Genomic DNA, 23,845 nt, shown 5'->3' on the forward strand with positions numbered 1-23,845 from the left:
AATTTAAGTTATTTATAAGCTGATAATCACAGGTAACATGGAAACCATCTGAAACATCTTCTAAGAATATTGTATAGCTATTCATAAAATATTTATTTGCCGGGCTTTTGGTTCAGAATATCTGCTGCCCTCTCAACCTATGAAGGAGAACTTTGAAAAAAAAAGGTTTTTTAAAATGAAAAATGTACTTCTCTAATCATCATTAAAATAAATACCTGTGTTGTTTGCTTGGTTTATTGCAGATTGGTTTGTTTGTTTTTTTAAAATTCAATGATTCACTACCTTACGTATTTTTAACTGGATTTTTTTAATATTTCTGTGTAAGTAACACTGACATCTATGGCAGACATGTCAAGTCATCTGCTGCACAACTAACTTCAGTCTTGTTTCTTTTCCCTTTTTCAAGAGCAGTGATGCATTTCTGCAAGTGTCAGGGTTTGAAATTTTTACATGCTACCTCTGATCGAAGGCACCTCAGCTCTTTGAATTACACAGCAGAAAGGAACATGGAGGTAAAAAATTTAATTCCCTTCCCTGTTCAGACTAAACAAATCCACAACTGTCTTGAATCATGCCATATCAGCTACAATTAGACACTTCAAACTAGATATAAACTTGAGCAATTTTTCAGGGTGGGACTGTCATGTTTTGGTATATGAACAAAAAACCACATAAAACCTCAATACTGTAAATAATGTCTCCTTTGTACTTCATAAACATACTAAATATAACATAAATATATTTTGTGTATGTTCACTCAGTCAGGTGGATATTTGTGTTCCACCACAGTAGGATGAGCCAGAAAAAGTACCCAGTTATGCATCAGCTACCTTTTCTGTCTTTTCTTTAAAGCTGGAAATTTCATATTCAGTAACTGCTATGACAATATGAAAGCTGCAAAACCAAGGGCTTAAGTCAGAAATACCCACAGTTGTTCTAACAACATTAACATTACATAGTATATAATGTGCAGGCAAAATATTTTTACTCTCCTTTATCTCATTAAGACTTGGATATCTCATTAAGACTTGGATCACAACAAACTTACAGAACTGCCCTACAAGTATCAGGAAGGAATGACAATTACCATAATTTCTCTGATGATCTTCAACTGCTCCAGTAGGAATAAGAAGGAATTTCCTCCTGTTTCCCCAAGGAGGTACTTTACCTGCTCCCAGGCTTGGTTAGCTCTGCTGGCCTCCCTGCCTGTTTTGTCAGGTGAGAAAACACATCACCAAGCAGAAAGGAGAGGCAACTGAAGGCAGGACTAAATTGCACAGACTACAAAAAATGTCCTTATGCCCCTATTAATTTCTTGAATGACTACTCATGGAAAAATATAAATAGCTACCAAACTAATCAAAATACTGACACCTGGATGGTCGCCTTTTCCCAGTGGTGGAGGAGAAGCCAAGGACCCTATCACACTTGGCAGTACACTGGCATAGGTACCAACCATATGGATTTCTATTAAGAACAAAACCTACAAGTGGCTGCACTATGTCAGACTAAAGCCTCTTTTAGCCCAGTTTTCCCTGGTGACTGGGAACTGTTTCTAAACCCAGAAACTTCACATGTCTGGGAGAACCCTCATTTTTGATCCTTTGACCCTCACATTCTTTCCCTTGTCTTGATCTCTCCTCCCATCATTCAACTATTTTTCATTTTTGTTTCACTGTACCCCTTCTCTTCATCAGGCCAGTTGTGGGGCTTTGTCAAGGATGCCTAGGAAAGAATAATACTGGGAAAAATATATATAATGCCTGCTCAAAGTATTTCTTCAGTCTCTAACCAGTCTTACTGCCCAATAACTTCTAGAGTTAGATGTGGTTTCTAGAGGTAGTCTTGATGCTGTGAAATACAGAGGCTGCACAAAGAGGTCAAATTGCAGCTCTAGTTCTGTACCTTCAGTACTGACTCACCCACTGACCAGTGTTTCACAGCCTCATAATTGCACTATTGATATTTTCAAACACTCATGTCTTATTTTTTATTTTTTTGCATTTGTACCTACTACAACTGTTTAAGTGACAACAGGTCACATCTTTTCTACAGTAAGTAAAAATTACATCATTTGCAGAAAATCAGTGGCATTGTTATTTTCGCCTCTTAAAAGTATTACAAGGTTTCCACTCAGTAAGGTGAGAAGAGGTTAAGAGAACTGTCTTCTTCCCCCACTCCTCATTAGTATACAAACAGAATAAGGGCAGGCAACAAAAAATACAATTTAATAAGAGCAGTGTCTAATCCATTCATTTATTTGTGGGTCATGTTGCCCTACTACTACTGACTGATAAATCAGGATTGGGGATGGAGAGCACAAGTTCACTTGGGTCTGTGACAAAATAAGTACTATTTTCCTAGGCTGGATCATCTTTGCAAAATAACTATTACATAAACCTAACATTGTCTGCTGTCCTGCAACACAGGGTAGATTGACAGAAAAGTGACTACTAGTTAAAAAAAAATTAAGGAATCCTTATATAAAGGGAGACGGTTGCATAATTTACTGTTTTGAAACAAAATCAATAAATAAGGCACAAGAAACTTAGAATCAGAAAAAATAACATTTTGGAGTTTGTTTACATTTGAAATAGACATTCTGTAACCACTATGTATTAGCATATCACAGAGAACATTGTCTCAAAACACTGCCTCTGTAAATCATCATTCCCAACAAAATGCCAGAAAACAAGCAGTATGGCAAGGACTGGGGAAGGTAGGAGGAAGATGTATGATGACACCTGAGGAACATGGATGAGCAAGCACTCCAAAAAAGCAACTGCAGTTGCCTTTCTTTCTGAAATTGTGTAATATTCTGTAGAACTAGACAGTTGATTTCTTTTCCCAAGAATGTTTGTGGTAGGAGTACCACACACAGCTAATGCTACAGTCTCCCAAAAAGCTGTTTCTATCTGTGCTGTTCAAAGCTGGTACAATAATTATAGCTGTAAACAGCAGCTACACATTTAAAACACCATTACAACATGATGATATGCAAGCTCAACATGCTAGGATTTCAAAACCAAGTTGTTAGAAGATGACTCCTATAAATTGAGTCATTCTGAATGTCTATAAGATTCTCCTGATAATGCTATAAATTACAATACTGCCTCATTCACTGGCAGTGTGACTTGGGGGGACATAACCTTGGTTTACAGATAGTTCATGAAAGCCATCATCATCATCCACTAGTCCTACCCCAAGCATTATTTTAGTTTTGTGAAAAGCTAGATCTCTATGCTTTTCCAGGATACACCTTTTTTTTTCCTTTGACACCACCAAACTCTCAGGGGCAGCTTTGTTCCAGGTATGGAAAGCCTGCTCTAACCAAAGCACAAGGTCTCCTTGCTCACAGCTCCTGAAGAGAGATTTTGGCATCCTGTGTGAGGGGGTAGCACTTTATCAGCAACAGAAATACATCAAGGAGATGAGAATTCAGATTTAAAAAACCAAAGGCTGCCTGCTGGGGAAATGCCCCAGGAAGATGAAATTCCAGGGGGCTTGCTAGAGTCTGGAGTCTGATGCTCAGGGAAGTCTGCAGTGTTGGCTCCCCCAGCTGTGAGAATGAGGAGAGAGAAGTGTGGTGAGAGAGCCTATGAGCACTATGAGATGAAGAGAAAGGGACTCAGTGTCACTCAGTGTCAGCTGAGGGTGTTGATTTTGTGATGAAGACAGATGTTCACACAGTGCAACACTGAGGTTATACAAGTAATGTCTAATAATCCTGAAATTAATAAATAAATAATGGACAAAAACCTTACAAAATTCTCTTTTTGCTTTTCATATGCCAGCTTTCAAAGAGGCAATTTTCTTTATTGTAGCAGAAGTCAGAGGAATTAACTTTAAAAAAAAATTGTTAATAGAAAACTTCAAGCTACAAATCTCCTGCTGCAGCTCCACAGAAAGCTATTGGTTAGCTCCTAGGAGATTCCTGATTTTGTACCATAGTGAACAGATAAAGTGAAAAAAAACAGGTCAGAGGTGGATACAGACTCTCTCAATCAGGAAGAAAAAATAAGCAAACAAACTAGCAATGAACAGGCTAAGCATGAAAAAATGTAAACAGACAAGCAACTGTAACACCAAACCGAGTCATTTATTGCCTCTCTACTACTTAAATAAGGCCTTTGGCAAGTATTAGGGACAAAGCAGTACATTTCCTCAGTGCTGAAACTGGTAGTCTCAGAGGAGACAAATTAAAGGTCCTGCCAGCCAGGCTGATAAGAATCAGCTAAAGAGAGGAAAAGGTACTCTTGAGGTTAGGAGTCTTATCAATACTAACATTATCTAAGGCCTGCAGCACTGCCAGGTCTCGTGACATTTCCAACACATTTTCTAAAAAGAACAGCAAATAAAGCTCTTTTCCAACAGGGCAGAAATCTAACATGTAGGCTATCTTATGCCTTCCATATGGTGATAAAAGTCCACTTCTATAACTTTTCTGCCACAGCAAGATTATGATTTCTGAGTTTGCCCACAGAGTTTCTCATTTTATTCACTTTGAAACTGACTCCTGCAAGCCTTACATGTCAGTCTTGTACTGGCCAAGACAGAAAACATTTGATTTTCCTCTGCCCCTTTGATCCATCATTCAAGGCTCTGAATTTGCAATACTCCAAAACTCTGAACCCATCAAATGTGATCAAACCCATCAAATGCTGGTAGGTGGGTGAACTGCAACAATCAGCAAAATATCTCACAGAAGACAAACACAATTTGTGAAGTCATGATCTGCAATGCCTGGCATGGCTAAGATTCCTGAGATTTCTCAAGAGTCATAAGGAAAACCAAGAACTCTGGTACAATCCAAAAGCACACTTCTGTTTATTCATTACTTCTACAAGCTGGACAGGGACATCATAGGAGGACAAAGTACAGTCATGGGATTAACCCCCATTGTTTTGTATCAGGTTCTGTTCTCAGGAGAGAAACTGACAATAAGTACATTCACTTGCTCAGACATACATGTTAGACTATTCATACAATACCCTAAATAAATAGCCACACTCTAAGGGCACCAAGCACATTTACACAAATTCTCAAAAAACTAACTCCAGTTAATGCTGGCCTACATTAAATCCATATCCTTTTGCTATTGTACCACTGCACCTTCCTTGTTCTTACACAATATTTACTATAACCAGCACCATAGGCCTTGACTACATTCACCTTAAAGCAGGAGTCATTGCTTCTTTGTGTGTTTCAACAGCTACCAAAGGAGTCTCACACTGATTACAGTTCCTGGGAAGCTTGTACTTTAGGCTGTGTTGTATTTATCTGCCAACAAACCCAGTTATATTTCTAAGATAAACACTGTTTCTGTGTCTTGAACATGGCAGCATCCAAATTATCTTCAACACTGAGTTGCAAGCTAGTATTTAAATTATAATTTACTGGTTTATTCCTCTTGATAACCATTTTTCAGTTAGAATTTTGCTTTTGGAGTTTAATTAATATATGTTAACTGCTTGAAAGAGGATAAAATCAAACGTGCATTTAGCAACTTTATACCATCCCGTGTTATACCATAAGAAGCCTCTGTCTTTACAAAAAATTGCTGATTTTATCACATGGAGGTCAGTGGTTATCATCACACTTACAATGAATTTCAGATATTCCAACATATGTATAATCAACATGTGAATCCTTTTTTTTTTTAACTACAATATCAACAAATTAAGGAAGTGGGAAGTGGTATCTACAAACAGTTTGAGTGTTGTATGCTTGTGTCTGCAGTCACATTCATACACTCACAATTGGTAATACTTCAATACTAAATTCACCCTATATTGTCTGTCTACATGCTCAAAGCTTGGGCAACATTAAATACTCAGTTGCTGCCCCTGCAGCTTCCATACAATGCACTTCCACAAGGCTTGCACCTAACTGAATTTGCTCTTACATGAGAATGCATTTCTTTAGTGTATCATTCTCAGCAGACTACACAGGCTCAGAGCAGCAGCTTCTGAGTATTTTTATTGGGGGGGAGCAGGTCACACTTTATACTGGCACAAATGCTTGGTTTTCACAGCTTCTGTCACCACTGACAGCACTTTCAGGTAGGTGCAAGCAATGTCATAAACAAACAAGAGCCACATACACATATTTGGATTTAAATTGCTTGCTCATCCTCATATAGGACCAAGGAAAGCCAATCCTCATTTCTCTTTTCCTTTAGCTTAGTGTCTTATTTGCTATGCTCCTTTTACTTTTAGCATAAACCAGCCTTCAGGCACTAAACAACACTAGTTGAATCACCAAGCACTGTTTATCACAAGCTCTAAACAAATAGATTTCTGTATGGAAAAACTGATCTAAAATGATCAAATGCAAAAGGAACTCAAATTTAGTTTAAGAGAACTTGTCTCACATACATCTTGATTCCTGAATATTTTGACTGTAAACATCATTCAAGATATTATAGATACTGAAGATTTTTCATGGGCTCAACCAACAGGGACACTTCATAGACGAAAAATCCACAAGGTCCTGTTAGGTAAAACACCATAAGTTGTGGTTCTAGAACTCTCTGAGCTGTGAATCACTAAAGGCTGGAAGAAGCTGGAACAGATTCCTCAGAAAGGAGGCAGGTGCTCATCTCTGCAAACCTCCATGGTTAGGTTGGACAGGGGTCTGAGCAAGCTGTTTTAGTTGGAGATGGCCCTGCTCATTGCAGGGGTGCTGGACTAGGTGAGCTTTAATGATCCCTTTCAAACCAAACTGTTCTATGATTCTATGAGAAGTATTCTGGGGAGGGACCATTGTGCTTCTACACTGCTCTCACTCTCATCTCAAGATATCTGCTGCTGACCACCACTGACAGGACACCAGCCAGATGAACTTAGGTGTGATCCAGTATCACTCACAATCTCTCTCAAACAGCATCATGTAGAGTAGCAACACTATCATGGCATTTCTAGGTGGTTTACAAGTATCCCAATAATAAATGTGATTAAAAATGTCACACATAATACTAAGGATTTACAACCTTAATTCCAAAGTTTGACAGCACCTTGCCAATGTAAACATCTTTTAAAGATGTAAATCAAATGGTTTTGGAATGTCATACCTCATTTACTTTCTTTACTTACTAACTATGACTAAACCTTACATATTTTAATTTAGTAAGATCCAAAAGGATCTTCTTATGCTAACATGCTAAATAAAAACATAAAAGACATCATCTTTGCCTCAAAAGCACTTGATGTAGGCAAAGAAACAGCAGATTAACAGAAAAAATAAATACTACATAGCCTGAATTATCTGAGAGGTAGTTTGGAAAAGGTCATCTGAGTTCCACAATGATTTTGAGAAAACAGTGAATAAGCAAATAGTGTAACTGATGGCTGAGAGTCCTCCTTTATGTGCCCCATGGTAACCAAATACCATGACTCAGAGAGTGAATCCATATCCAGTTTGATTCCATAAAATGGGTTTAGAACTTATCTTGTCAGCATATTTAAACAGCTCACACCATACAGTAATTAATTCTTCTGGCTGAAGCAAAAATACAAACAACTGAACACGTGGCCATCTTACACAACATTCACAGAACACGGAGGAGGCACCAAGTGAAGAGAGACAATTCAGCCATTCAAACACAAATGAAAACAAAACAAAACCAAGAGTGCACCCTTGCAACTAAAAAAAAAACTAAATGGAAGTATCAAAATTCTGATTCATTTCAGCAGCTAAAATCTCAATATCTGATTTACATGAGACACTGCATAGCCGTGAATCTCAGTCTTGCAGTGGTATAAAATGCCAATCACTAGGAAGTACTCCTTCTTACCTTAAAACTGCACCACAATTCACACAGAATCAGACTGAACAGGTTTTACCAATTAAATAGGAATTGCAAGCTATAAAACACACCTTGGATTCAGTACAAGTCTGCAGACTAACACCAGCCTTCTGACATGCTTAGGCCAGTGTAATAGAAGGAATCTCCATTTTACAAAAAATTCCCTGCTACAGAAAACAAAACCCAAACCCTACCTCTAGCTAGACACAAACTATACACTTTTGACAGTATCTGATGCTGAAAGGCAATTCAAAGATGTCAGATACTAGAAAAAACAGACATCTCCATGTTTAATTGTCCAAAAAGTACCTTCGAGAAGACATTTCAAACACCCACTAGCATTAGAGTTTTGTTTAGGAAATTCTTTCAAGGAAAAGTAGGAGTTTGAAACTCTTTCATACCTTTCACATGAGCCATCTCCTCTCTGTGCCATTACCACGTAACAACTGCACTCCAGTCCCAATACTATTTCATCCATGTGCACCAGAGATAATACTACTTTTTATGGACTATTTTTATGACTGCTTAGTTTATGCAATTGAAATCAAGTAAAAAAGATCTGAAAATGTGTCACAAACTTTCCAACCTAAAGAAAAAAATTCAAACTAAAGCTAGACAATCAACAAATTGAAACAAAAAAAAATCTAAAACAACATTGCAAAGAACATTACATTCTAAACCTCTCCCTCATCAATCATTTTATTCCCCTTCTTTTAAATAAAAAATAGTAATAATTTAAACTTTTGGGCACAGCAGATAAACAGTTATGAAGTTATTTTTTAATGTTATGATATTCTACAAAATATTTTTAAAAGGCACTTTTTTAAATTTACCAATTTCTTAAGAAGCAAAACTGGATATCTGCAGTAATAAGTAATTTCTTAAGTGCTTCAAAGAAAATGTCTGTACTCACCAGTGCTGCCACTTTCTGATTTTTCTTCTGATTGGTTTTCTGGGAAAAAAAGTAAACAGAAAAGTAATCACAATGTTTCAGCGTTGATTATTTGAAATTACATCCAACAACTGGGTTGCAAAGTAAAGAATGATAGATTAAGATAAAATCAAAATCACTGGATTTGATTAATGTTTATAAATATACCTTCTGAGGAATAATTTGCTACCAGGAGCAACAAAAAAGTCCTTTAGTGCCCAAACTCCCTCACAACTTAAATGAGAGAATTCTACTGCACCTCTGACTGAGCTCTGCAAGAACAAAGTTACACATTTATATAAAATCAGTAGCAGGATTATGCTCAAGCAATGTACATTATTCATTTATCTCACTGGTTAGCCTAGACAAAATTTTTGGTTATTACAAAAATAATCAGGGTTCTGCAAAAGAATGTTGTTAATTGGCATTAGGTAATTTTTTGATCTTGATCAACCTCTTCTCTACTCTTTTTACAGGCAATGGAAGAATTTATTTCTTCAAGCTTTTTCCTCTCTGATTATTTGTCCTACAACGATACTATGGTCCATTGGTATTTTTGTCAAGTACAACAAATACATATAATCAGAAATATCTCCTGTTCCATGCAGCAGAGAATCATACCTAGGAAACAGACACAGTGTTGCAAAGTGACTTGCTAAAAAATTATCACTCTGGTGAATGGCAGAGTCAGATTCAGAAGCAGCTTTCTGCAAGAAATTCCAATCCCACATTTCAAGAAATGGCTGCCAGTAGATGTATTGCGGTAACCTGAGTTACAACCCCACCAAGCCCTGTAAGATTAAACCCCTCCATTAATTTGTCAGTATTATATTTGACTGTTCCTCCTGTATTTCTCCTTTTCATGCATCCTCTGATGCAGAGAACAAAAAGAACATTTTCACTTCCCTGAAACACAGAAATGGCAAAACATACTTGTCCTTTGCTTTCAACTCAGGCAAGTTACAGCTGTCATTACAAGCTATTTACTTACAGGCAAGAGTGAATTACTGCTCTAACTCAGAGAGTAATTTTCAAGTTCAGTTAGGTTGATAATTTTTGCCATTTACAGGCTGGGCATTAAAAGAACTGAAAACATGAAATATTTTAGAAAACCTTTTTCTTGCTGGCTTTGAAGGCTTCTGTCCCTCTTTTCTCATTGAGATGGCTTGAGAGCCTGAGGACTAAATGCAAACATAAAAACCAGTATCTTCCAGCTCCTTCTTTCTTTACACCAGGTGGCTGTCATTAGTCTCAGCAGCTGAAGGCACCTGCTTTCTCTACGAGAAACAATCATTATATGGCTCCTTCCCAGCTATGAGTATTCACAAAGTGAGTAAAAATCCCTGCCAACTTTCAGACGTACATCCAGGATAGCCTGTTTGCAGAAAACCGAGTATTTTCTCATTGATGTAATTTTTTGTGCATATTTGGCAGATTTACAGCATGACTTAAAATAAATGCCCAATTCCTAACTCAATCGTAGCTTAATGAAGGAAACATTCAGTACACACACAAGAAGCAGAGAGGATGAAATGAAGAACATACAAACATACAAAGATACAAACACCTGTCTGAAGTGAGAAGCAAGATGGAACTGGATTAAAGCTGTTTAATTCCAACTCTGTTTCAATGGAAGACCTGAGTTGCCTCACCAAAACTATTGCCAAATACATCACACTTGAACATTGCTAAGAGCATCTCTGATTCAAATGGCAATAAAGGTACTTCATATCTACAGGGAAAGTGTGTGTGTTTGTATCTGTCCTCAACAGCAGGGACAAAAAACCAGACAAAATTCAAGTAAGAAAGTGTCATTTTTCTTCCTCATCATTAGACAACTCAGTTTTGTTATGATTAGGTCACAAGTTCTGCTTTAAAAATCTTCTCAGCATTAATATAATGAAGAAGGTAAAGGCAGTTGTACTACATCTACTGAATATACTTAATTAATGCAGACCACAGCTGCTCAGCCTCCTCTACAACATGCAGGAGTTGACAAACATCAACAGATTTGGGCTGGTTAGTTGGGGCTTTTTGTTGTTAGTGGGCTTTTTCCTGTCATTGTGGCAGTGGGTGGTAGTAGGATGTTGGTTTTTTACATATACATCAGTGAGACTGGAAACAAAAGGTATTTTAAATCAATGAAGTTTGCAAAAAGACTCTTCCCATCACACAGAGCCCATTCTAACAGACCTTGTATTTTGTGTGTTATATCCTCAATTGTTTAAATTTTTACAGGAATTAACAGTCTATAGTTTTAATAACAGAAATGAAAATAAAATTAGCTTATCCCTGCCAGCCAGCTGAACCTGCTTTACAGTACATTTTTTACCCTCCAACAAGCATAAGTAATTAAATAAATATCATTTCCATTTTTTTGAAATGGAGAAGGGGTGTGATGCAAGCAACTGCAATTGTTTTCTAAATGGACTGTATGTCTCAATAATACACACAAAATTTTGAGCCATCAAAGTGATATCTGTAATTAAACTAGCTTGAGGCTCAAATTCTCCTTTTCTGATCAGGGTTTTAATCTTCATGATTCTTAAAAATATTTGGAAATGTGCAAAATGCCATAGTTTTGAAAGGCTGCTGTTGCTTCTATTACTTTTGATCATGAGGCTGCTGATAGGTTTTCTGCTTCTGCTAACAGTCCAGAAAAGACGTACAAAACAGAAGTACAAAAACTGAAGTACAAAACAGAACAAAGAAGCATTAGGTTAGATCCCAAAATCTTCTGGAGACTGGACTATGTGGTGAAGTGACAGCCTGAACAGAAATAATTGGAAAGTACTGTTAATGTAGACAGGTGAATGTCAAAACTCCTCATCAGGCTGCACTAAGACGGCAGAACAGTGAGGGTGTTTATTTCCTAAATAGCAGTCTGATGAGGAATTTCAGAATTCAGACACTTACCTAACAGAACTGGAAACAGTATTACAAGGCATCAAGATTCTGAGCACACTGTATTTTACTGAGAATAATTAAGTGCAATTAAAGAAGAAACTGCTTTAATGAAAGGTTTTTATTAGGGTTTGTTCCCTTCACATTTCTTTAATGGCTGAACATAGCTGATATTTTAAAATCTATATATATACAAAATACAGAATAAAAACCTCTGAATATTCATTTTGGTGGAACACAACTGCACATTGTATGTTATATGGTAGGTGTGATTCATGTACGAACTCAGAAAAGGTCCTTTCATATATGAGAAGCTGTATAAAGGAGAAAACCCCAACAATTCAAAACAATGGGAGAATTTTCAAGGAATGAGGGAATAAAGGAGCTGTTCTTGGGTACATAGGCAGCGTTACGTGAATTATTGAACAAGAACACAAAAAATAATTGAGTGTCGCTAATTGAATTTCTGAAGGAGAGAAGGCTCAGGAAACTGAAGAAAAACAAAGGATTAAAAGCCAGCAATGTTCTGTGAAGCATGAAGCAGTGAGACAATCCATGGCTGAATGCTGCTCAGAAGCAAAGCTCTGATATGTGTTCTGTCAATGGAATTCTCTGAACACTTTTTACTTTCAGTAAGATGGAAACAGCATGAAAGATGCAAAAATAGACATTACGGCTATCCCACTTATGGAGGGGGAGTTGTGAAGATATATTCAAAATTTAAATAAAATGAATCATCTTATCCAACTTTACAGAAATATCTTACACTTTATCTGTGTCTACAGTGTAAAATCTTCTCCTCTACCCATCAGTCCTTTACAGTCTGGGATGCAATTGCCTGCCAAGCTCTGTGTTTTCACAACTCATATTAGTAGCACATTTTTCCAAAAACCAGTTCAATAAGAAACTTTTATCATTATCTCTAGCAAAGCTGCAATTTTATTTCCATGAAGATCCAGCAAACCTAAACTATGTGTGGGCAGAAAAAATTAAGCAATGGGCAATTAAAGTAGTAAGGAAAGCAATGTATAATCATAATCAGAAAAGTCTGCAGTTAAATGTTTAACAAAAGTGTCTTCCCATTCCTTCAATGAGGAAAGAAACTGTTAAATTACAGTATTATCTTATGTTAGGATGTCTGCCAGCAGGAAGCTCAGAAAATAATTTTAACCAAATATACCCTATGTATCAGACCCATGAATTGCCCCTAGATGGTTTCTAGCTATATGCACATATGAAGAATTCATTTTGTTCAATAAGACACATTAAAATATATGCAAAATCTTCTGCTTCTCACCCGCCAAAAAACCACAGCTATGACAGCTGATGACAAAGATGAGATAAAACGACTGGAAGCACAAATAGCATTGTAGCATAGCAACTGTTGATGTACATATGGTGATGTTTATGGAACAGAATGTAGTTCATATTTAATGCAGAAATAACACCAAAATCAGCCTAGACAGCAAGACCTAGACAGCAAGAGACAAGTGTGCTTTGGATCCCTCTGCAGATATGACAGAAGCCATGCTTCCCACCAGCTCTGCTACACTCATGCTCAGGAACGCCACCACAGGCCTCAGTGATCTGCCCAGCAAGCAGACAATGCAATGTTCACATGTGCAACAGCCTTGCAAAGGGACTTCGCAACTAGCACCATCAGAGTACTCAGTATTATTCACCAGGGCTATTTCAAATCACAGAAAAAGGAAAAGAAAATAAATGGGAGAAATCCCAGAGCTAATCCAAGCAGAAGATGTAGCACGTGTGAAAGCCAGCACAGGCCAGATTTTTAACAGTATCTGGGATGGAAGGCACTTTACCAAGCTTGCTTTTAGCTCAGATCCACATTTTGGACACAATAAATTGCACCTTAGAAGAGTCTGCTGCGCATTAAGAAATATGGGACCACCAGAGATTCAGACATTTACAATGAAAGAACTAAAGGATTTCTCCCAACACTACAAGTAGGAGAAGCATAGTTCAGTTAAGACAAAGCAAAATAAAACCTACAGAAAATCCATTCAGAAGACTAGAAATTACATCATGCAAAAAATATTAAATTACTTGTCAAATTTGATCTTTTTTGCTTGCTCTAAACGACCTGATGAGTCAATGTGAAGTGCTGAATTATCCAGAATATATAAACTGCCTACAGCATCTTCCAAGATCACAGCATATTTCAGAAAAGCCATCAAAAAGACAGTCACTCCAACACAAGGATCCCAGTGTTAAAGGACAACATAGAGAATAGATCTTAGGATATTCAATGTGTTTACAAAATGGTGGAGGGGGGAAAAAAATCACAAACCCGTAATCAAACAAAAACCCCACCCTGTACAAAACAAACCCAACTGCTTTATGCCATTTGCTCTGGTTGACTTGAGTCAGTCCTCAATAAGGGTATTGACTGAGAGCAGTAGTGCATGAAGCACTTTTTGTCCATATTTCATTTGCCTAATTCTTCAATTGCACCCTTCTAGATAACATCTGCAGTTCCATACCAGTTTAATCTTTGGCCCATGGCTGAAACTGATATATTGCTTGTGTTACATGGTGCAGATTAAAAAAAGAAAAAGGACACAACATGCTTTTCAGAAAAAATATGCTAATTATAATATGAAGATTCATACTGATCTGTGAACCTAGGAATGAATGAATTTCAATTTGTTATTATTGTCTTACTCTGGAATGACTGATGTGCAGAGATATGTAAATTCTTACTGACTGTGTTTTCATGGTCAGTCTAGTGGGTTTTTCCATGGGGATTTTCTGGCATCCAATACAGCAGCAGCCTTTTCTTCAGTTGGGACATCTGTACAGTCCACCCTTCAGACACCTTTTTTCCCACCAGCCATAGTTCACTTTGAAATTTGTTGAAAATGGACATGGAGCTCAAAACAGGCCTACACATTTAAGCACATGAGTGTAACCTCAGAAATAAGATGCCTGTAAGGAATCTGACTGGAATTTGGAATATTTGTGTCATGTTCATTTTGCAAAACAAAGAAATTCAAGCAAGAAAAGCACAGTAAAGTACATTTTTGAGTGTACTGTCACTGTACCAACTTAAACACAAGAGCAGAATATTTTAGCCATTTTGCATTTAAATTAGTTTCAGGAAAACTCACTGACTGTATGTTATGCTTGCTAATCTCAAACAAAAACAATTTTGACAAACAGCATTGACAGGGTCTATGCTTAGTCAGTGCTTCTTCCCAATCATTTCTCATGTAACTAACCACCCTTTGCTCCCAGTTAAAATAATAATTTCTACTCAGTAAATCCACAGTCCTCAAATAACCCTTTCTACTTGCTGGGAAATGCACAAGGTTTAACTGATTAAATTTTAAAAAATGAACAGAGGAAAAATCAGCATTCTTACAGAATTGTATTCACAGCAGAGACCAATTAAGGAGAAAAAACCAAATACTAGTTCATACAAAAAATTCGTGGGAACACAAAACCATGCTTTTTCAGTCAAAACCCTAAAGGAGAATGTACACAATGTACTGCACTCTGCACTGCATTCCACATTCCCCCTGCTCTCTCCAGCAGACTCAGAGATAAAATGTACATGATAACCCCAGAGAACTTAAATCAGCTGTTCAATCACACAAGTAAACAGACAGACACAAAAAAATTACAACAGCGTTATCTACGCAGAAAACACCAAAATCTTACTTACAAGTCTTCTATCTTTTACAGCACTGAATTATTGAAAGCAGACATACTGGAAAAGTCATAACAACTTTAATTCTAACTTACCTACTGAAGTTTCTGTGAACACTGTTAAGGTCTGTCCTCCCACACTTTGCAGAAGAAATGGATGTTCCCTTGGTGCACTGACTGAAGCAGGCTTTCCTCCAATATCACTGATGCTTGCAAGCTCTTCATTCAAAGTAAATGACACCTAACAGTCACAATTGCCACAGTGTTACCAAACAGACTCAATTACACTGTTTCCCAAGTTATGGGGAAACAAAAAGAGAGAAAACACAAGTAGTATAGCATATTTCTATTTCAAAAATAAAGAGTAATATAAGAGTCCTTCCACACTGATCTCTTGTCGAAATACAGAATTCAAAGCTTTCATGTTCTAAATGAAATTTACTCAGCTTTCAAAAAGTTGTAAATTACCTCCTCCTGAAGTCAGAGAACAACTTGATTTTACTTGTTAAAATACATGGCATAACAAGTTTTCAGCCATTGCTCAGTATGAGTGCTGAAAAATGTTTTGCACAGCCAGCTGAGTTCCAGAAAAAGTGCTGAAGTACCACACCAAGTGCTACTAGCATGGGACTCCTGAATTGCATATAGCCCAGAAGAGGCTTAAACACAGCTCCTTTGCCATGTTCACATTGTACACTCAATAGAGAAGCTAAGGAAGCTTGAAGAGGGATACTTCACACCAGCACCACATGCTTTTCCTGTGCATCCTCCTCAGCCTTTTGTACTAACACATCTCAAAGTGTCTGAAGAGAAGGTAAACAAAGTGAGGGAACAGAGAGACCTGATGCAAGTTACACAGGCATCTATGGGCAGAGCTACTAACAGAATTCTCTCTTCCTGATTCTGTGGTACAATGCTTTGCTAGAGGTATAACAAGAAATAAGTGACATGAGAAACCAGCACATTTTAAACACTTCTTAGAATTCAAAGCATAAACTTTAGCAATTACTTACTTCTGTTCTTCCTTGATTTCTGAAAAAGAAAATATTTAATATTTAATAAATATATAAATATTTATTATAATAACTAATTATATAAATATTAAAAATATTTAATGTTTCCATAGCCTAATTCCTCAAGTTTAGCTTTCCTGATTAAAAAAAACCAAATTCAAATTCTAGGTTTTTTATTTATCTTCAGGGCTATTCAAATTTTTGTTATGCTGATGCCCAAGAATAAATAGGAAAAGTCAGCATGTGAAAACAGAAGCAGCAAAATAAGACATGTAAATAAAACCAAATTCTGCAATTAGGTTTCCTTAAACCTAGGAAATCAAACCTCCTGTAGCCCGACAGAGTGACTCCCCAGTATAATTTTGTACAATTTATATTCCTAATCACTACACAAGCAAACACTGATCATATATCAGAGAAATATGCACACTATTGGCAACAAAGAGGATTATGACTTAGAACAGGTGCAACATATTCTTATTTTACATAGGTAATTCTAAGAAATGCAACCAGTAAATGTAAAGGCTTACTTGACAATCCTTAGTTTTCCCACTTCACCTCTTCCTGAAGCTTTACTCCACTGTTGTGACAAGTATTTGGGGACCTAAGAGAAGACAACAGAATTCAAGAAGAGCAGATTTTAAAATAACATATAAACTGTGTATGGGTAAATACTTTAAATGCTTTTACCTTGACCACTTCAGAAGAAAATATGAGCTAAATATAGTAGACATTAGAGAGCCATAGACGGTTTTGATTGGCAGGGGCCCTAATAGACATCAAGTCCAAACCCCCTGCAATGAGCAAGGACATCTGCAATTAGATCAGTTTGCTCAGAGTTCTATCCAACCTGACCTTGAATGCTTCCAGGGATGCCACATCCACAACTTGTCTGGGCAACCTGTGCCAGTGCCTCACCACTCTCATTATAAAACATTCCTTCCTTACATCTAGCCTAAATCCACCCTCCTTTCACTTAAACCCATTACTCCTTGTCCAACTGCTATAGGCCCTACTAAAAACTGTTCCCATCTTTCTCACCAGCTCCCTTGAGGAGCTGGAAGGCACCTGTAAGGTGTCCCTGGAGCCTTTTCCTCTCCAGGCTGAGCAGACCCAGCTCTCTCCATCTGTCTTCACAGAAGAGGTGCTCCAGCTCTCTGATCATCTTTGGGGTCTCCTTCGCACCTGCTACAGCATGTCCACATCCTTCTTATGCTGGGGGCCCCAGAGCAGGACACAGCAATCCAGGGGGATCTCATCAGAGCAGAAGGACAGAATCCCCTCCTGTGATTTTCTGCCCACACTGCTTTTGTGGCAGCCCTGGACAGAATTGCCTTTCTGGGCTGCAAGTGCACATTGCCAGGTCACATCCAGCCTCCCACCTACCAGCACTCCCAAGTCCTTGTCCTCAGAGCTGCTCTCAGTCTTTCCTCTGATACTCTCCACTGATACTGGGGGTTACCCCAACTCAAGTGCAGGACCTTGTGCTTGGCCTTGTTGAACTTTATGAAGCTCATACAAGCCCACTTCACGAGCTGTTATATAGACATACATGCACACATGTACATAAATACACATATGTGTATATATACTCAGAGAGAGCAAAGAGAATAATGTAGCACAAAAAATAACACCAATGTAGAGTCTCAAATGAGAGAAAAATCTTAGTAACTTCAATCTCAAATGCTACTATCCAATCATAAAAGGCAGAAAAAGATCAGCATCAAATTCTTAAACTAAGGAGTGTCAATATTTTATCAGATAAAATTGTACTTTTAAATATTCATTAGAAATTATCATCTCTCTGGGAAAAAAAAATCAACTAACCAATCACAGTGATGAGAAGTTAGGCAATTTCTGGAGTGAAGGGAAGGCTTACAGTCAGGGAACCTCAAACATGTTGAGCAGTAAACCACAGTCTACTGCCACTCCTCCAACAGCAGAACCACGCTAGGCAAATCTGCCTCCCATCACTCATTCGCAGCTCTTCACTGCATTGAGCAAAGTCTTTGTGCAGCTGGCCAGTATGTGGAAAGAGCAGACTGATCTAGCTAGGAGGAGTGGGTGACTTCTATGTTTTAGTTGGGATGATTTTGTGTTTAGCAGGTGGAACAACCAAAGCAGCTCCCCAAGCTATTTTCCAGAACAGCTGCACAAAGTCGTGATTATTCCAGGGACAGAAACAAGACCTGAATAAATGGAGAATTAAAAGCTGCTGCAGTGCTGTTACCTCACCTACACACCAATTCCTTCAGCTGCAAAGGCTGTAGTATCTGCAGCATCGGGTGACCTGGGCTCAAAACGTACAATAAAGGCCTCTGGCAAGCAGCACACTCCTCAGAACTTCACAGCCATGTTCTTTACTGGCACAGCAAAGTTTGTCCTGGCTCACGCAGTCCAGAGCTACTGGAAACATCTGTGCCCACGTGGAAAAACAGTGTGAGGCACAGCCAGTAGTGAAGAGAGATACACTAAGATATGCCTGCGGCATTTTCTTTTTCAAGCAGCAAAGAAGCACTTGGAAGCCTAATTTTTGTCTTGCACAGAGTAAAACTAAACAAAGCTGAGGAGAAAAGGAGTCTGTTCCAATAACTTACTGGCAAAGAACAACCTCCTAACTTCCTGAAGCTCAAATTAAGTTAACACTACCTTTGCAGTTATCAGTTCTTCAAGAACTCCAGCTCTTGGAACTGGGGCTTAGTTAGTACTTTTAGCTTTAGACTCATAGCACCCCATGAAGTACCTGTAGAAAAACTACAAAATCCAGATGCCTCCAACTCCTCAGACAAACTAAATGGTAGTCCAGGTTCCCATAAAGTTCAGACAACTTTGGTCAAAAACACCACAAAAGCACAACAGAAAGCCATGAATTGGCACAATCTATTGATATATATATTTCCAGTTTTCAAAGTGGTAACTTTCTACAACAGATTCCATGCCAGATCAGATACTGTTTTCTTTCTAAACTCAAGATAAATGCTGTGACATGCTCCAGCTACTCAACAGAAGTATTATTACATGCTTGCACCTAATCTCTATTTATACTGCCAGATAATAAGGTAGATGCACATTCAGTATGAGTGGACAAGGAGTGAAGGGCTCTTATGGTGTTAAAATCATTGACTTGCCATATAATACATTCAGACTGGGAATTAAGTCAGATTAAGAGGTTGCAGATCAATCATACTGCATAGGAAAGTCTCAAAGAGTGCATTTAATCATCTTTCTGCTGGCCTACCTGCAGTCAGAGGCCATGCAGAGAAAGACAAAGGGTTATGAAGGGCTGTGATCAAAGGATTACTTCCAGCTATCCACAGGTACTTCAGCTAAAACCAGGTGCTACTCACACACCCACATGCTAATGATGTAAACCATCAGGAAAGACTAAAGTCTTAAATGCCATAGACATCTTATTTTGCACCTTTCTTTTAACTTTAACATAATAATTACTGTAAAGAGCCAGGTTTCAAAATCTTAACAATCCTTGAAAGAATACACAGAAATCAAGAGCAACCTGTTTTTACAAGGCAGAATTTTCACAGATCCCACAGGAGGAGTTTGAGAACTGCATATGCACAGAAAGAGTGACCTGGGGACAGAGTGCCTGCCCAATGAAAGGCAACTGAACACAGCCTTTCAGGACAAGTGGTCTTTATTCTGGGGTTTGTAGGTAAGAACATTCTTCTCTCTCAAAAAGGAAAAAAATGACAGTTTGATCACTAGAACAAATCTGACATACAAAGGAGCATCACTCCAAGCCCTCTTCCCACTGCTGCTGTCCTCTGCTCCTCACATCACAGCACTGCCCAGGCTGCAGCACACAAGGCACTCTACAGGCAGTGTAGGACACGAGGGCCCCTGCTCCACTCATCTCTTCAGCCTGGGCACAGCTTCCTGCCCCCCTTCAGAAGGGAAAACTCAAGCAGGCCCTCTCTGTAACAAACTACTTCCACTTTTCTGCAAAAAACTAAATTAGCTCTTTCTCTATATAGCAATACATACACAGTGCATACAACAGAAGCTAAGGCTGATGTCAGAGTCTATGTTTAAATTTTTCTTCGAAAATACAAACTAGAATTAAATAAATATATCCTCTTTCTAGCTATAGAACAATGCAGCAGATTAAATTTAAAAATCTGACCAAGACACTCAGGGAACAAGAAAATTAACATTCTAATGGCTAACACTAAATGAGCTTCACTTTACCACAAGTACATAACCAAATAGTCTTACTATTTCTCTACCTTAGCTTTCACTGAAAACACAGAAATAAAAACCTAGTGCCTTTCTGGATTTGTACTAAAGTAATTCACTCTCTTTATGGTACCTCCTTTTACTGCTCATGCTTCTAAAATACTCACCACTACATTTTTTTATTGCCTGTTAAGTAGTCTCTCTGGAATACTTCCTGTGCTAGCACAATGCATGCTAAAAGGAAATCAAATAAGCCAGGTGTTTTATTCCATCAGAGCTGAATGCTCTCTCCCCCAAAGGAAGGATAAATTCATCCTCATTGTCCCAGCTAGTGAAGAAAAAAAGTAGAGGTACCATGCACTGTCTTGCCACTGAGTTGGAAGTCCTACTAACAGATGTGGTTGCTTCCAAGCTCAAGTCCAAAGGAAATCAAAGTATAAAATCCTGCCTACCCCATGTTATGGTCTATCACTGTTAGCATCTTTTCAATATTCTTTACTATCATTACAATACAAGAAGACAGACATAAGTTCAGAACACATGCATGAAGGACTACATCAACATTTACTTGGAAGAGTAATACTCCAGCTTTCCTTTCAGTCCTGTTTTCTCATTAAACAGAGTGGCACCAACTGTAAGCACAAATGTGCCTGAAAATTCCTTGCTTCAGGAAACACCAAACTGTATCAGACTAAAGGACAAGCAAGTTCAGTGTCCTGTCTCCAAATGCAGCCAATAGCAGTTACTTCAGGAGGAACACACAAAGAAAATTTATTTCCCCAGCATGCTCTTCTAATTTCTAGGGTGTTTTAGCAGACATGAGGTTTGGCAGCATATTACTTTTTAATCTCTCAATTCAATTTTCTTGCCTGAGTTTGACTAACTGTGTCTGAACTTCTGTAAACTTTTGAAATTCAGAATTTCCAGCTGCAAGAAGTTCCAAAGTTTAACTACACATTGTGCAAAACAGTATACCTCCTTGGCTCATGCTGAGCCCCACCAATGAATTAATCTGACACACCTCTAATTCTAGGGTTTGAACTGATTCTTTCTTGTTCATCTTTACCTATTCACTTCTTCCTTATCCACCCGTGACATTACTCATTGCTTCAGATCTCTACAAGACTTCCAAATCAATCCTCTTGCCAGCCTAAAAGGTAACAAAGCATTTAGGAGTTCCCTCCACAGCCATCACTCCTTGTTGCCAGGAGCAGACCTGGTGCTCTCCTCTGTTCTGTTCCCAGTTGCACTGTACACTTTCCATAGCAGGGGGGATGAGACCATGGCTACACAGAGCATTCCAGACAGAAGCAACATCATGGTACAATAATATTTTCTCCTTTGTTTTCTGTGTCTTTTGTAATCATGTCCAATGTTGACTCTGCTCATTTGACATGTTCTTACAGAGTTATCTCATTGTACAGAAAAAAGAAAACCACTCCTCCTGAAGGACAACAACCAGCAGAAACCCAACTGCTGCATACCTATAATTAGGATTGTTTTTCTGTGTGCACACCAGATTAGATCTTTCAACCCTTAATTTCATCTGCCATTTTGTCATCCTGTCATTCAGCATGTCATGGTCTAGTTCTGCAGCTTTCTGCTGTCAGCAGTCACTGACAGTGCCCAGGAAAAGCTACCACAATTAGAGCAGTTGCACAGTGCTTGTTGTGGCTTTGTGACATCACACACTCAGGTGTCAGTACAGAGGAGGAACCAGATGCAGCAACCTGCCCACCAAAAATTCTGCACAGCAAAGCAAGTCTGAAATCCCCAACCATTTTTAAGGGCCACAGCAAGAAGTTTTGGTAGCTGAAGTATGATAGTGTTACACCCCCCTCACCGCCCAGGACGAGTATCTGGGTACCCCCCTGTCCCCACAGGGTCTTTGAAGCTGATGGTCTGAACTTATCCCTAAAGGAGGAATGGGAGGAAGGAACTCCTTCTCTCAAGAGAGAATAAACATAGGTCTAGAAAAAGAGGAGCATGCCCAGAGGGGACTCAAAGCAGGCAGGGCACACGCTCCCCCATCAGCTTCAAGTTCCTTTCTGAAACAATGCCTGGTATTGGCAGCAAAACGTCTTGACAGCAAAGACACTGACTCCAGGGAACAGCGCAGGGCCAGCCTGTTAGTGGTGGCGCCAGGCTGGAGTGTGGCCCTGCACCGAACAGGTCTGATCTGACACCCTCAGTACCTTTTCACAGCCCCTCCACCAGAGCTGTATTTCACTAGCACTAAAGAGAGCTGTAATGACAAGACACTGGCATTTACTTTCCTTGTTGGATGTAGTTTTTTATCAGGACGTGAATTTGGGCACACTCAAAACTTTTTCCAGCGCTCAAAGTGTTCAGGAAATAAAAGTTACACGGCCATGTTTGTTGCTCATCACAAACCACTAGCAAGGACAAGGAAGAGATGCCAGAGTGGTGAGACATTGGCACAAGTTGCCCAGAGAAGCTGTGCGTGCCTCATCCCTGGAAATGTTCAAAGCCAGGCTGGAAAAGCCCTTGAGCAACCCGGTCTAGTGGGAGATGTCCTTGCCCACCGCAGGGGGAGCTGGGACTGAATGATCCTTAAGGTTCATTCCAAGCCCTCAACATTCTGATTCTGTGGTAGCTCCCCAGCAGCCCAACTTTCCCTGCGGTGTCTCCTTTACTCAGCGGGCATCCGGGCCCGGCCCCGCGCTGTCCCCGAGGAGAGGAACAGGCACAGTGGCTGTCCCGGGCCACAGGGCGAGCCCGACGCGGGCAACCCCGGTCTCACGGCGCCCACCCCGGGCACGGCGGGGCGGGGACGCACGGAGGCACCCGGCTACCACAGGCCGAGCTGGGCCGGGCCCGGGGCCGCGGCGGCGGCTCCTCACCTTCACCAGCCACATGCCCGTGTTCTGCTTGGCGCCGGTGAGGTCCAGCTCGCCCTTGTCGCTCATGGCGGGGCAGCGGCCGGGCCGAGCCGGGCGGCGGACGAGACGAGAGGCGGCGAGCGCGGCAGCGGAGCGCACCGGCGCACGGCGGCCCGCGAGGGACAAACCTCCTCCGCTCGCACTGCACGGCGGGGCGGGCCCTCGCTGGGTCAGGGCCGCGGGTTCGAGTCCCCGCCCTGGCGGGACCGTGGGAAGGGGCGGGAATCCGTGATGGCCGCAGGAAGTTCCAGTGTCACAGGATATCCTGGGTTCGAAGGCACCCGTAACGATCATCGCATCAACTTCCCGGTCCTGCACAGGACGTGCTCAAGTGTCACACCACGTGCCTGAGAGCATTGTCCAAATGCTTCTTGAGCTCTGTCAGGCTCTGCTGTGTCCCTCCCCTGGGGAGCTGTTCCAG

The 23,845-nt window shown here is 39.6% G+C and overlaps 1 protein-coding gene across 1 annotated transcript in view; it reads right to left on the reverse strand.

The window, feature by feature from the left end:
* The window catches only part of GTF2F2 (general transcription factor IIF subunit 2), a 77,742-nt gene extending 54,211 nt beyond the window's left edge, over window positions 1–23,531 (reverse strand). The window contains exons 1-5 of the mRNA XM_054271774.1: window positions 23,386–23,531; window positions 16,858–16,931; window positions 16,328–16,346; window positions 15,411–15,555; window positions 8,721–8,759 (exon numbers count right to left, since the gene is read on the reverse strand). Of these exons, the coding sequence (XP_054127749.1) occupies window positions 8,721–8,759; window positions 15,411–15,555; window positions 16,328–16,346; window positions 16,858–16,931; window positions 23,386–23,451 (343 nt within the window). The 5' untranslated portion in view covers window positions 23,452–23,531. The remainder of the gene's footprint in view (window positions 1–8,720; window positions 8,760–15,410; window positions 15,556–16,327; window positions 16,347–16,857; window positions 16,932–23,385) is intronic.
* Between the last annotated feature and the right edge of the window lie 314 nt (window positions 23,532–23,845).

The sequence above is a fragment of the Melozone crissalis genome, unplaced genomic scaffold (assembly GCF_028551555.1).
Source record: "Melozone crissalis strain CALT ecotype California unplaced genomic scaffold, PUWL_Pcris_2 ptg000013l_1, whole genome shotgun sequence".
In the NCBI taxonomy this organism is placed as follows: domain Eukaryota; kingdom Metazoa; phylum Chordata; class Aves; order Passeriformes; family Passerellidae; genus Melozone; species Melozone crissalis.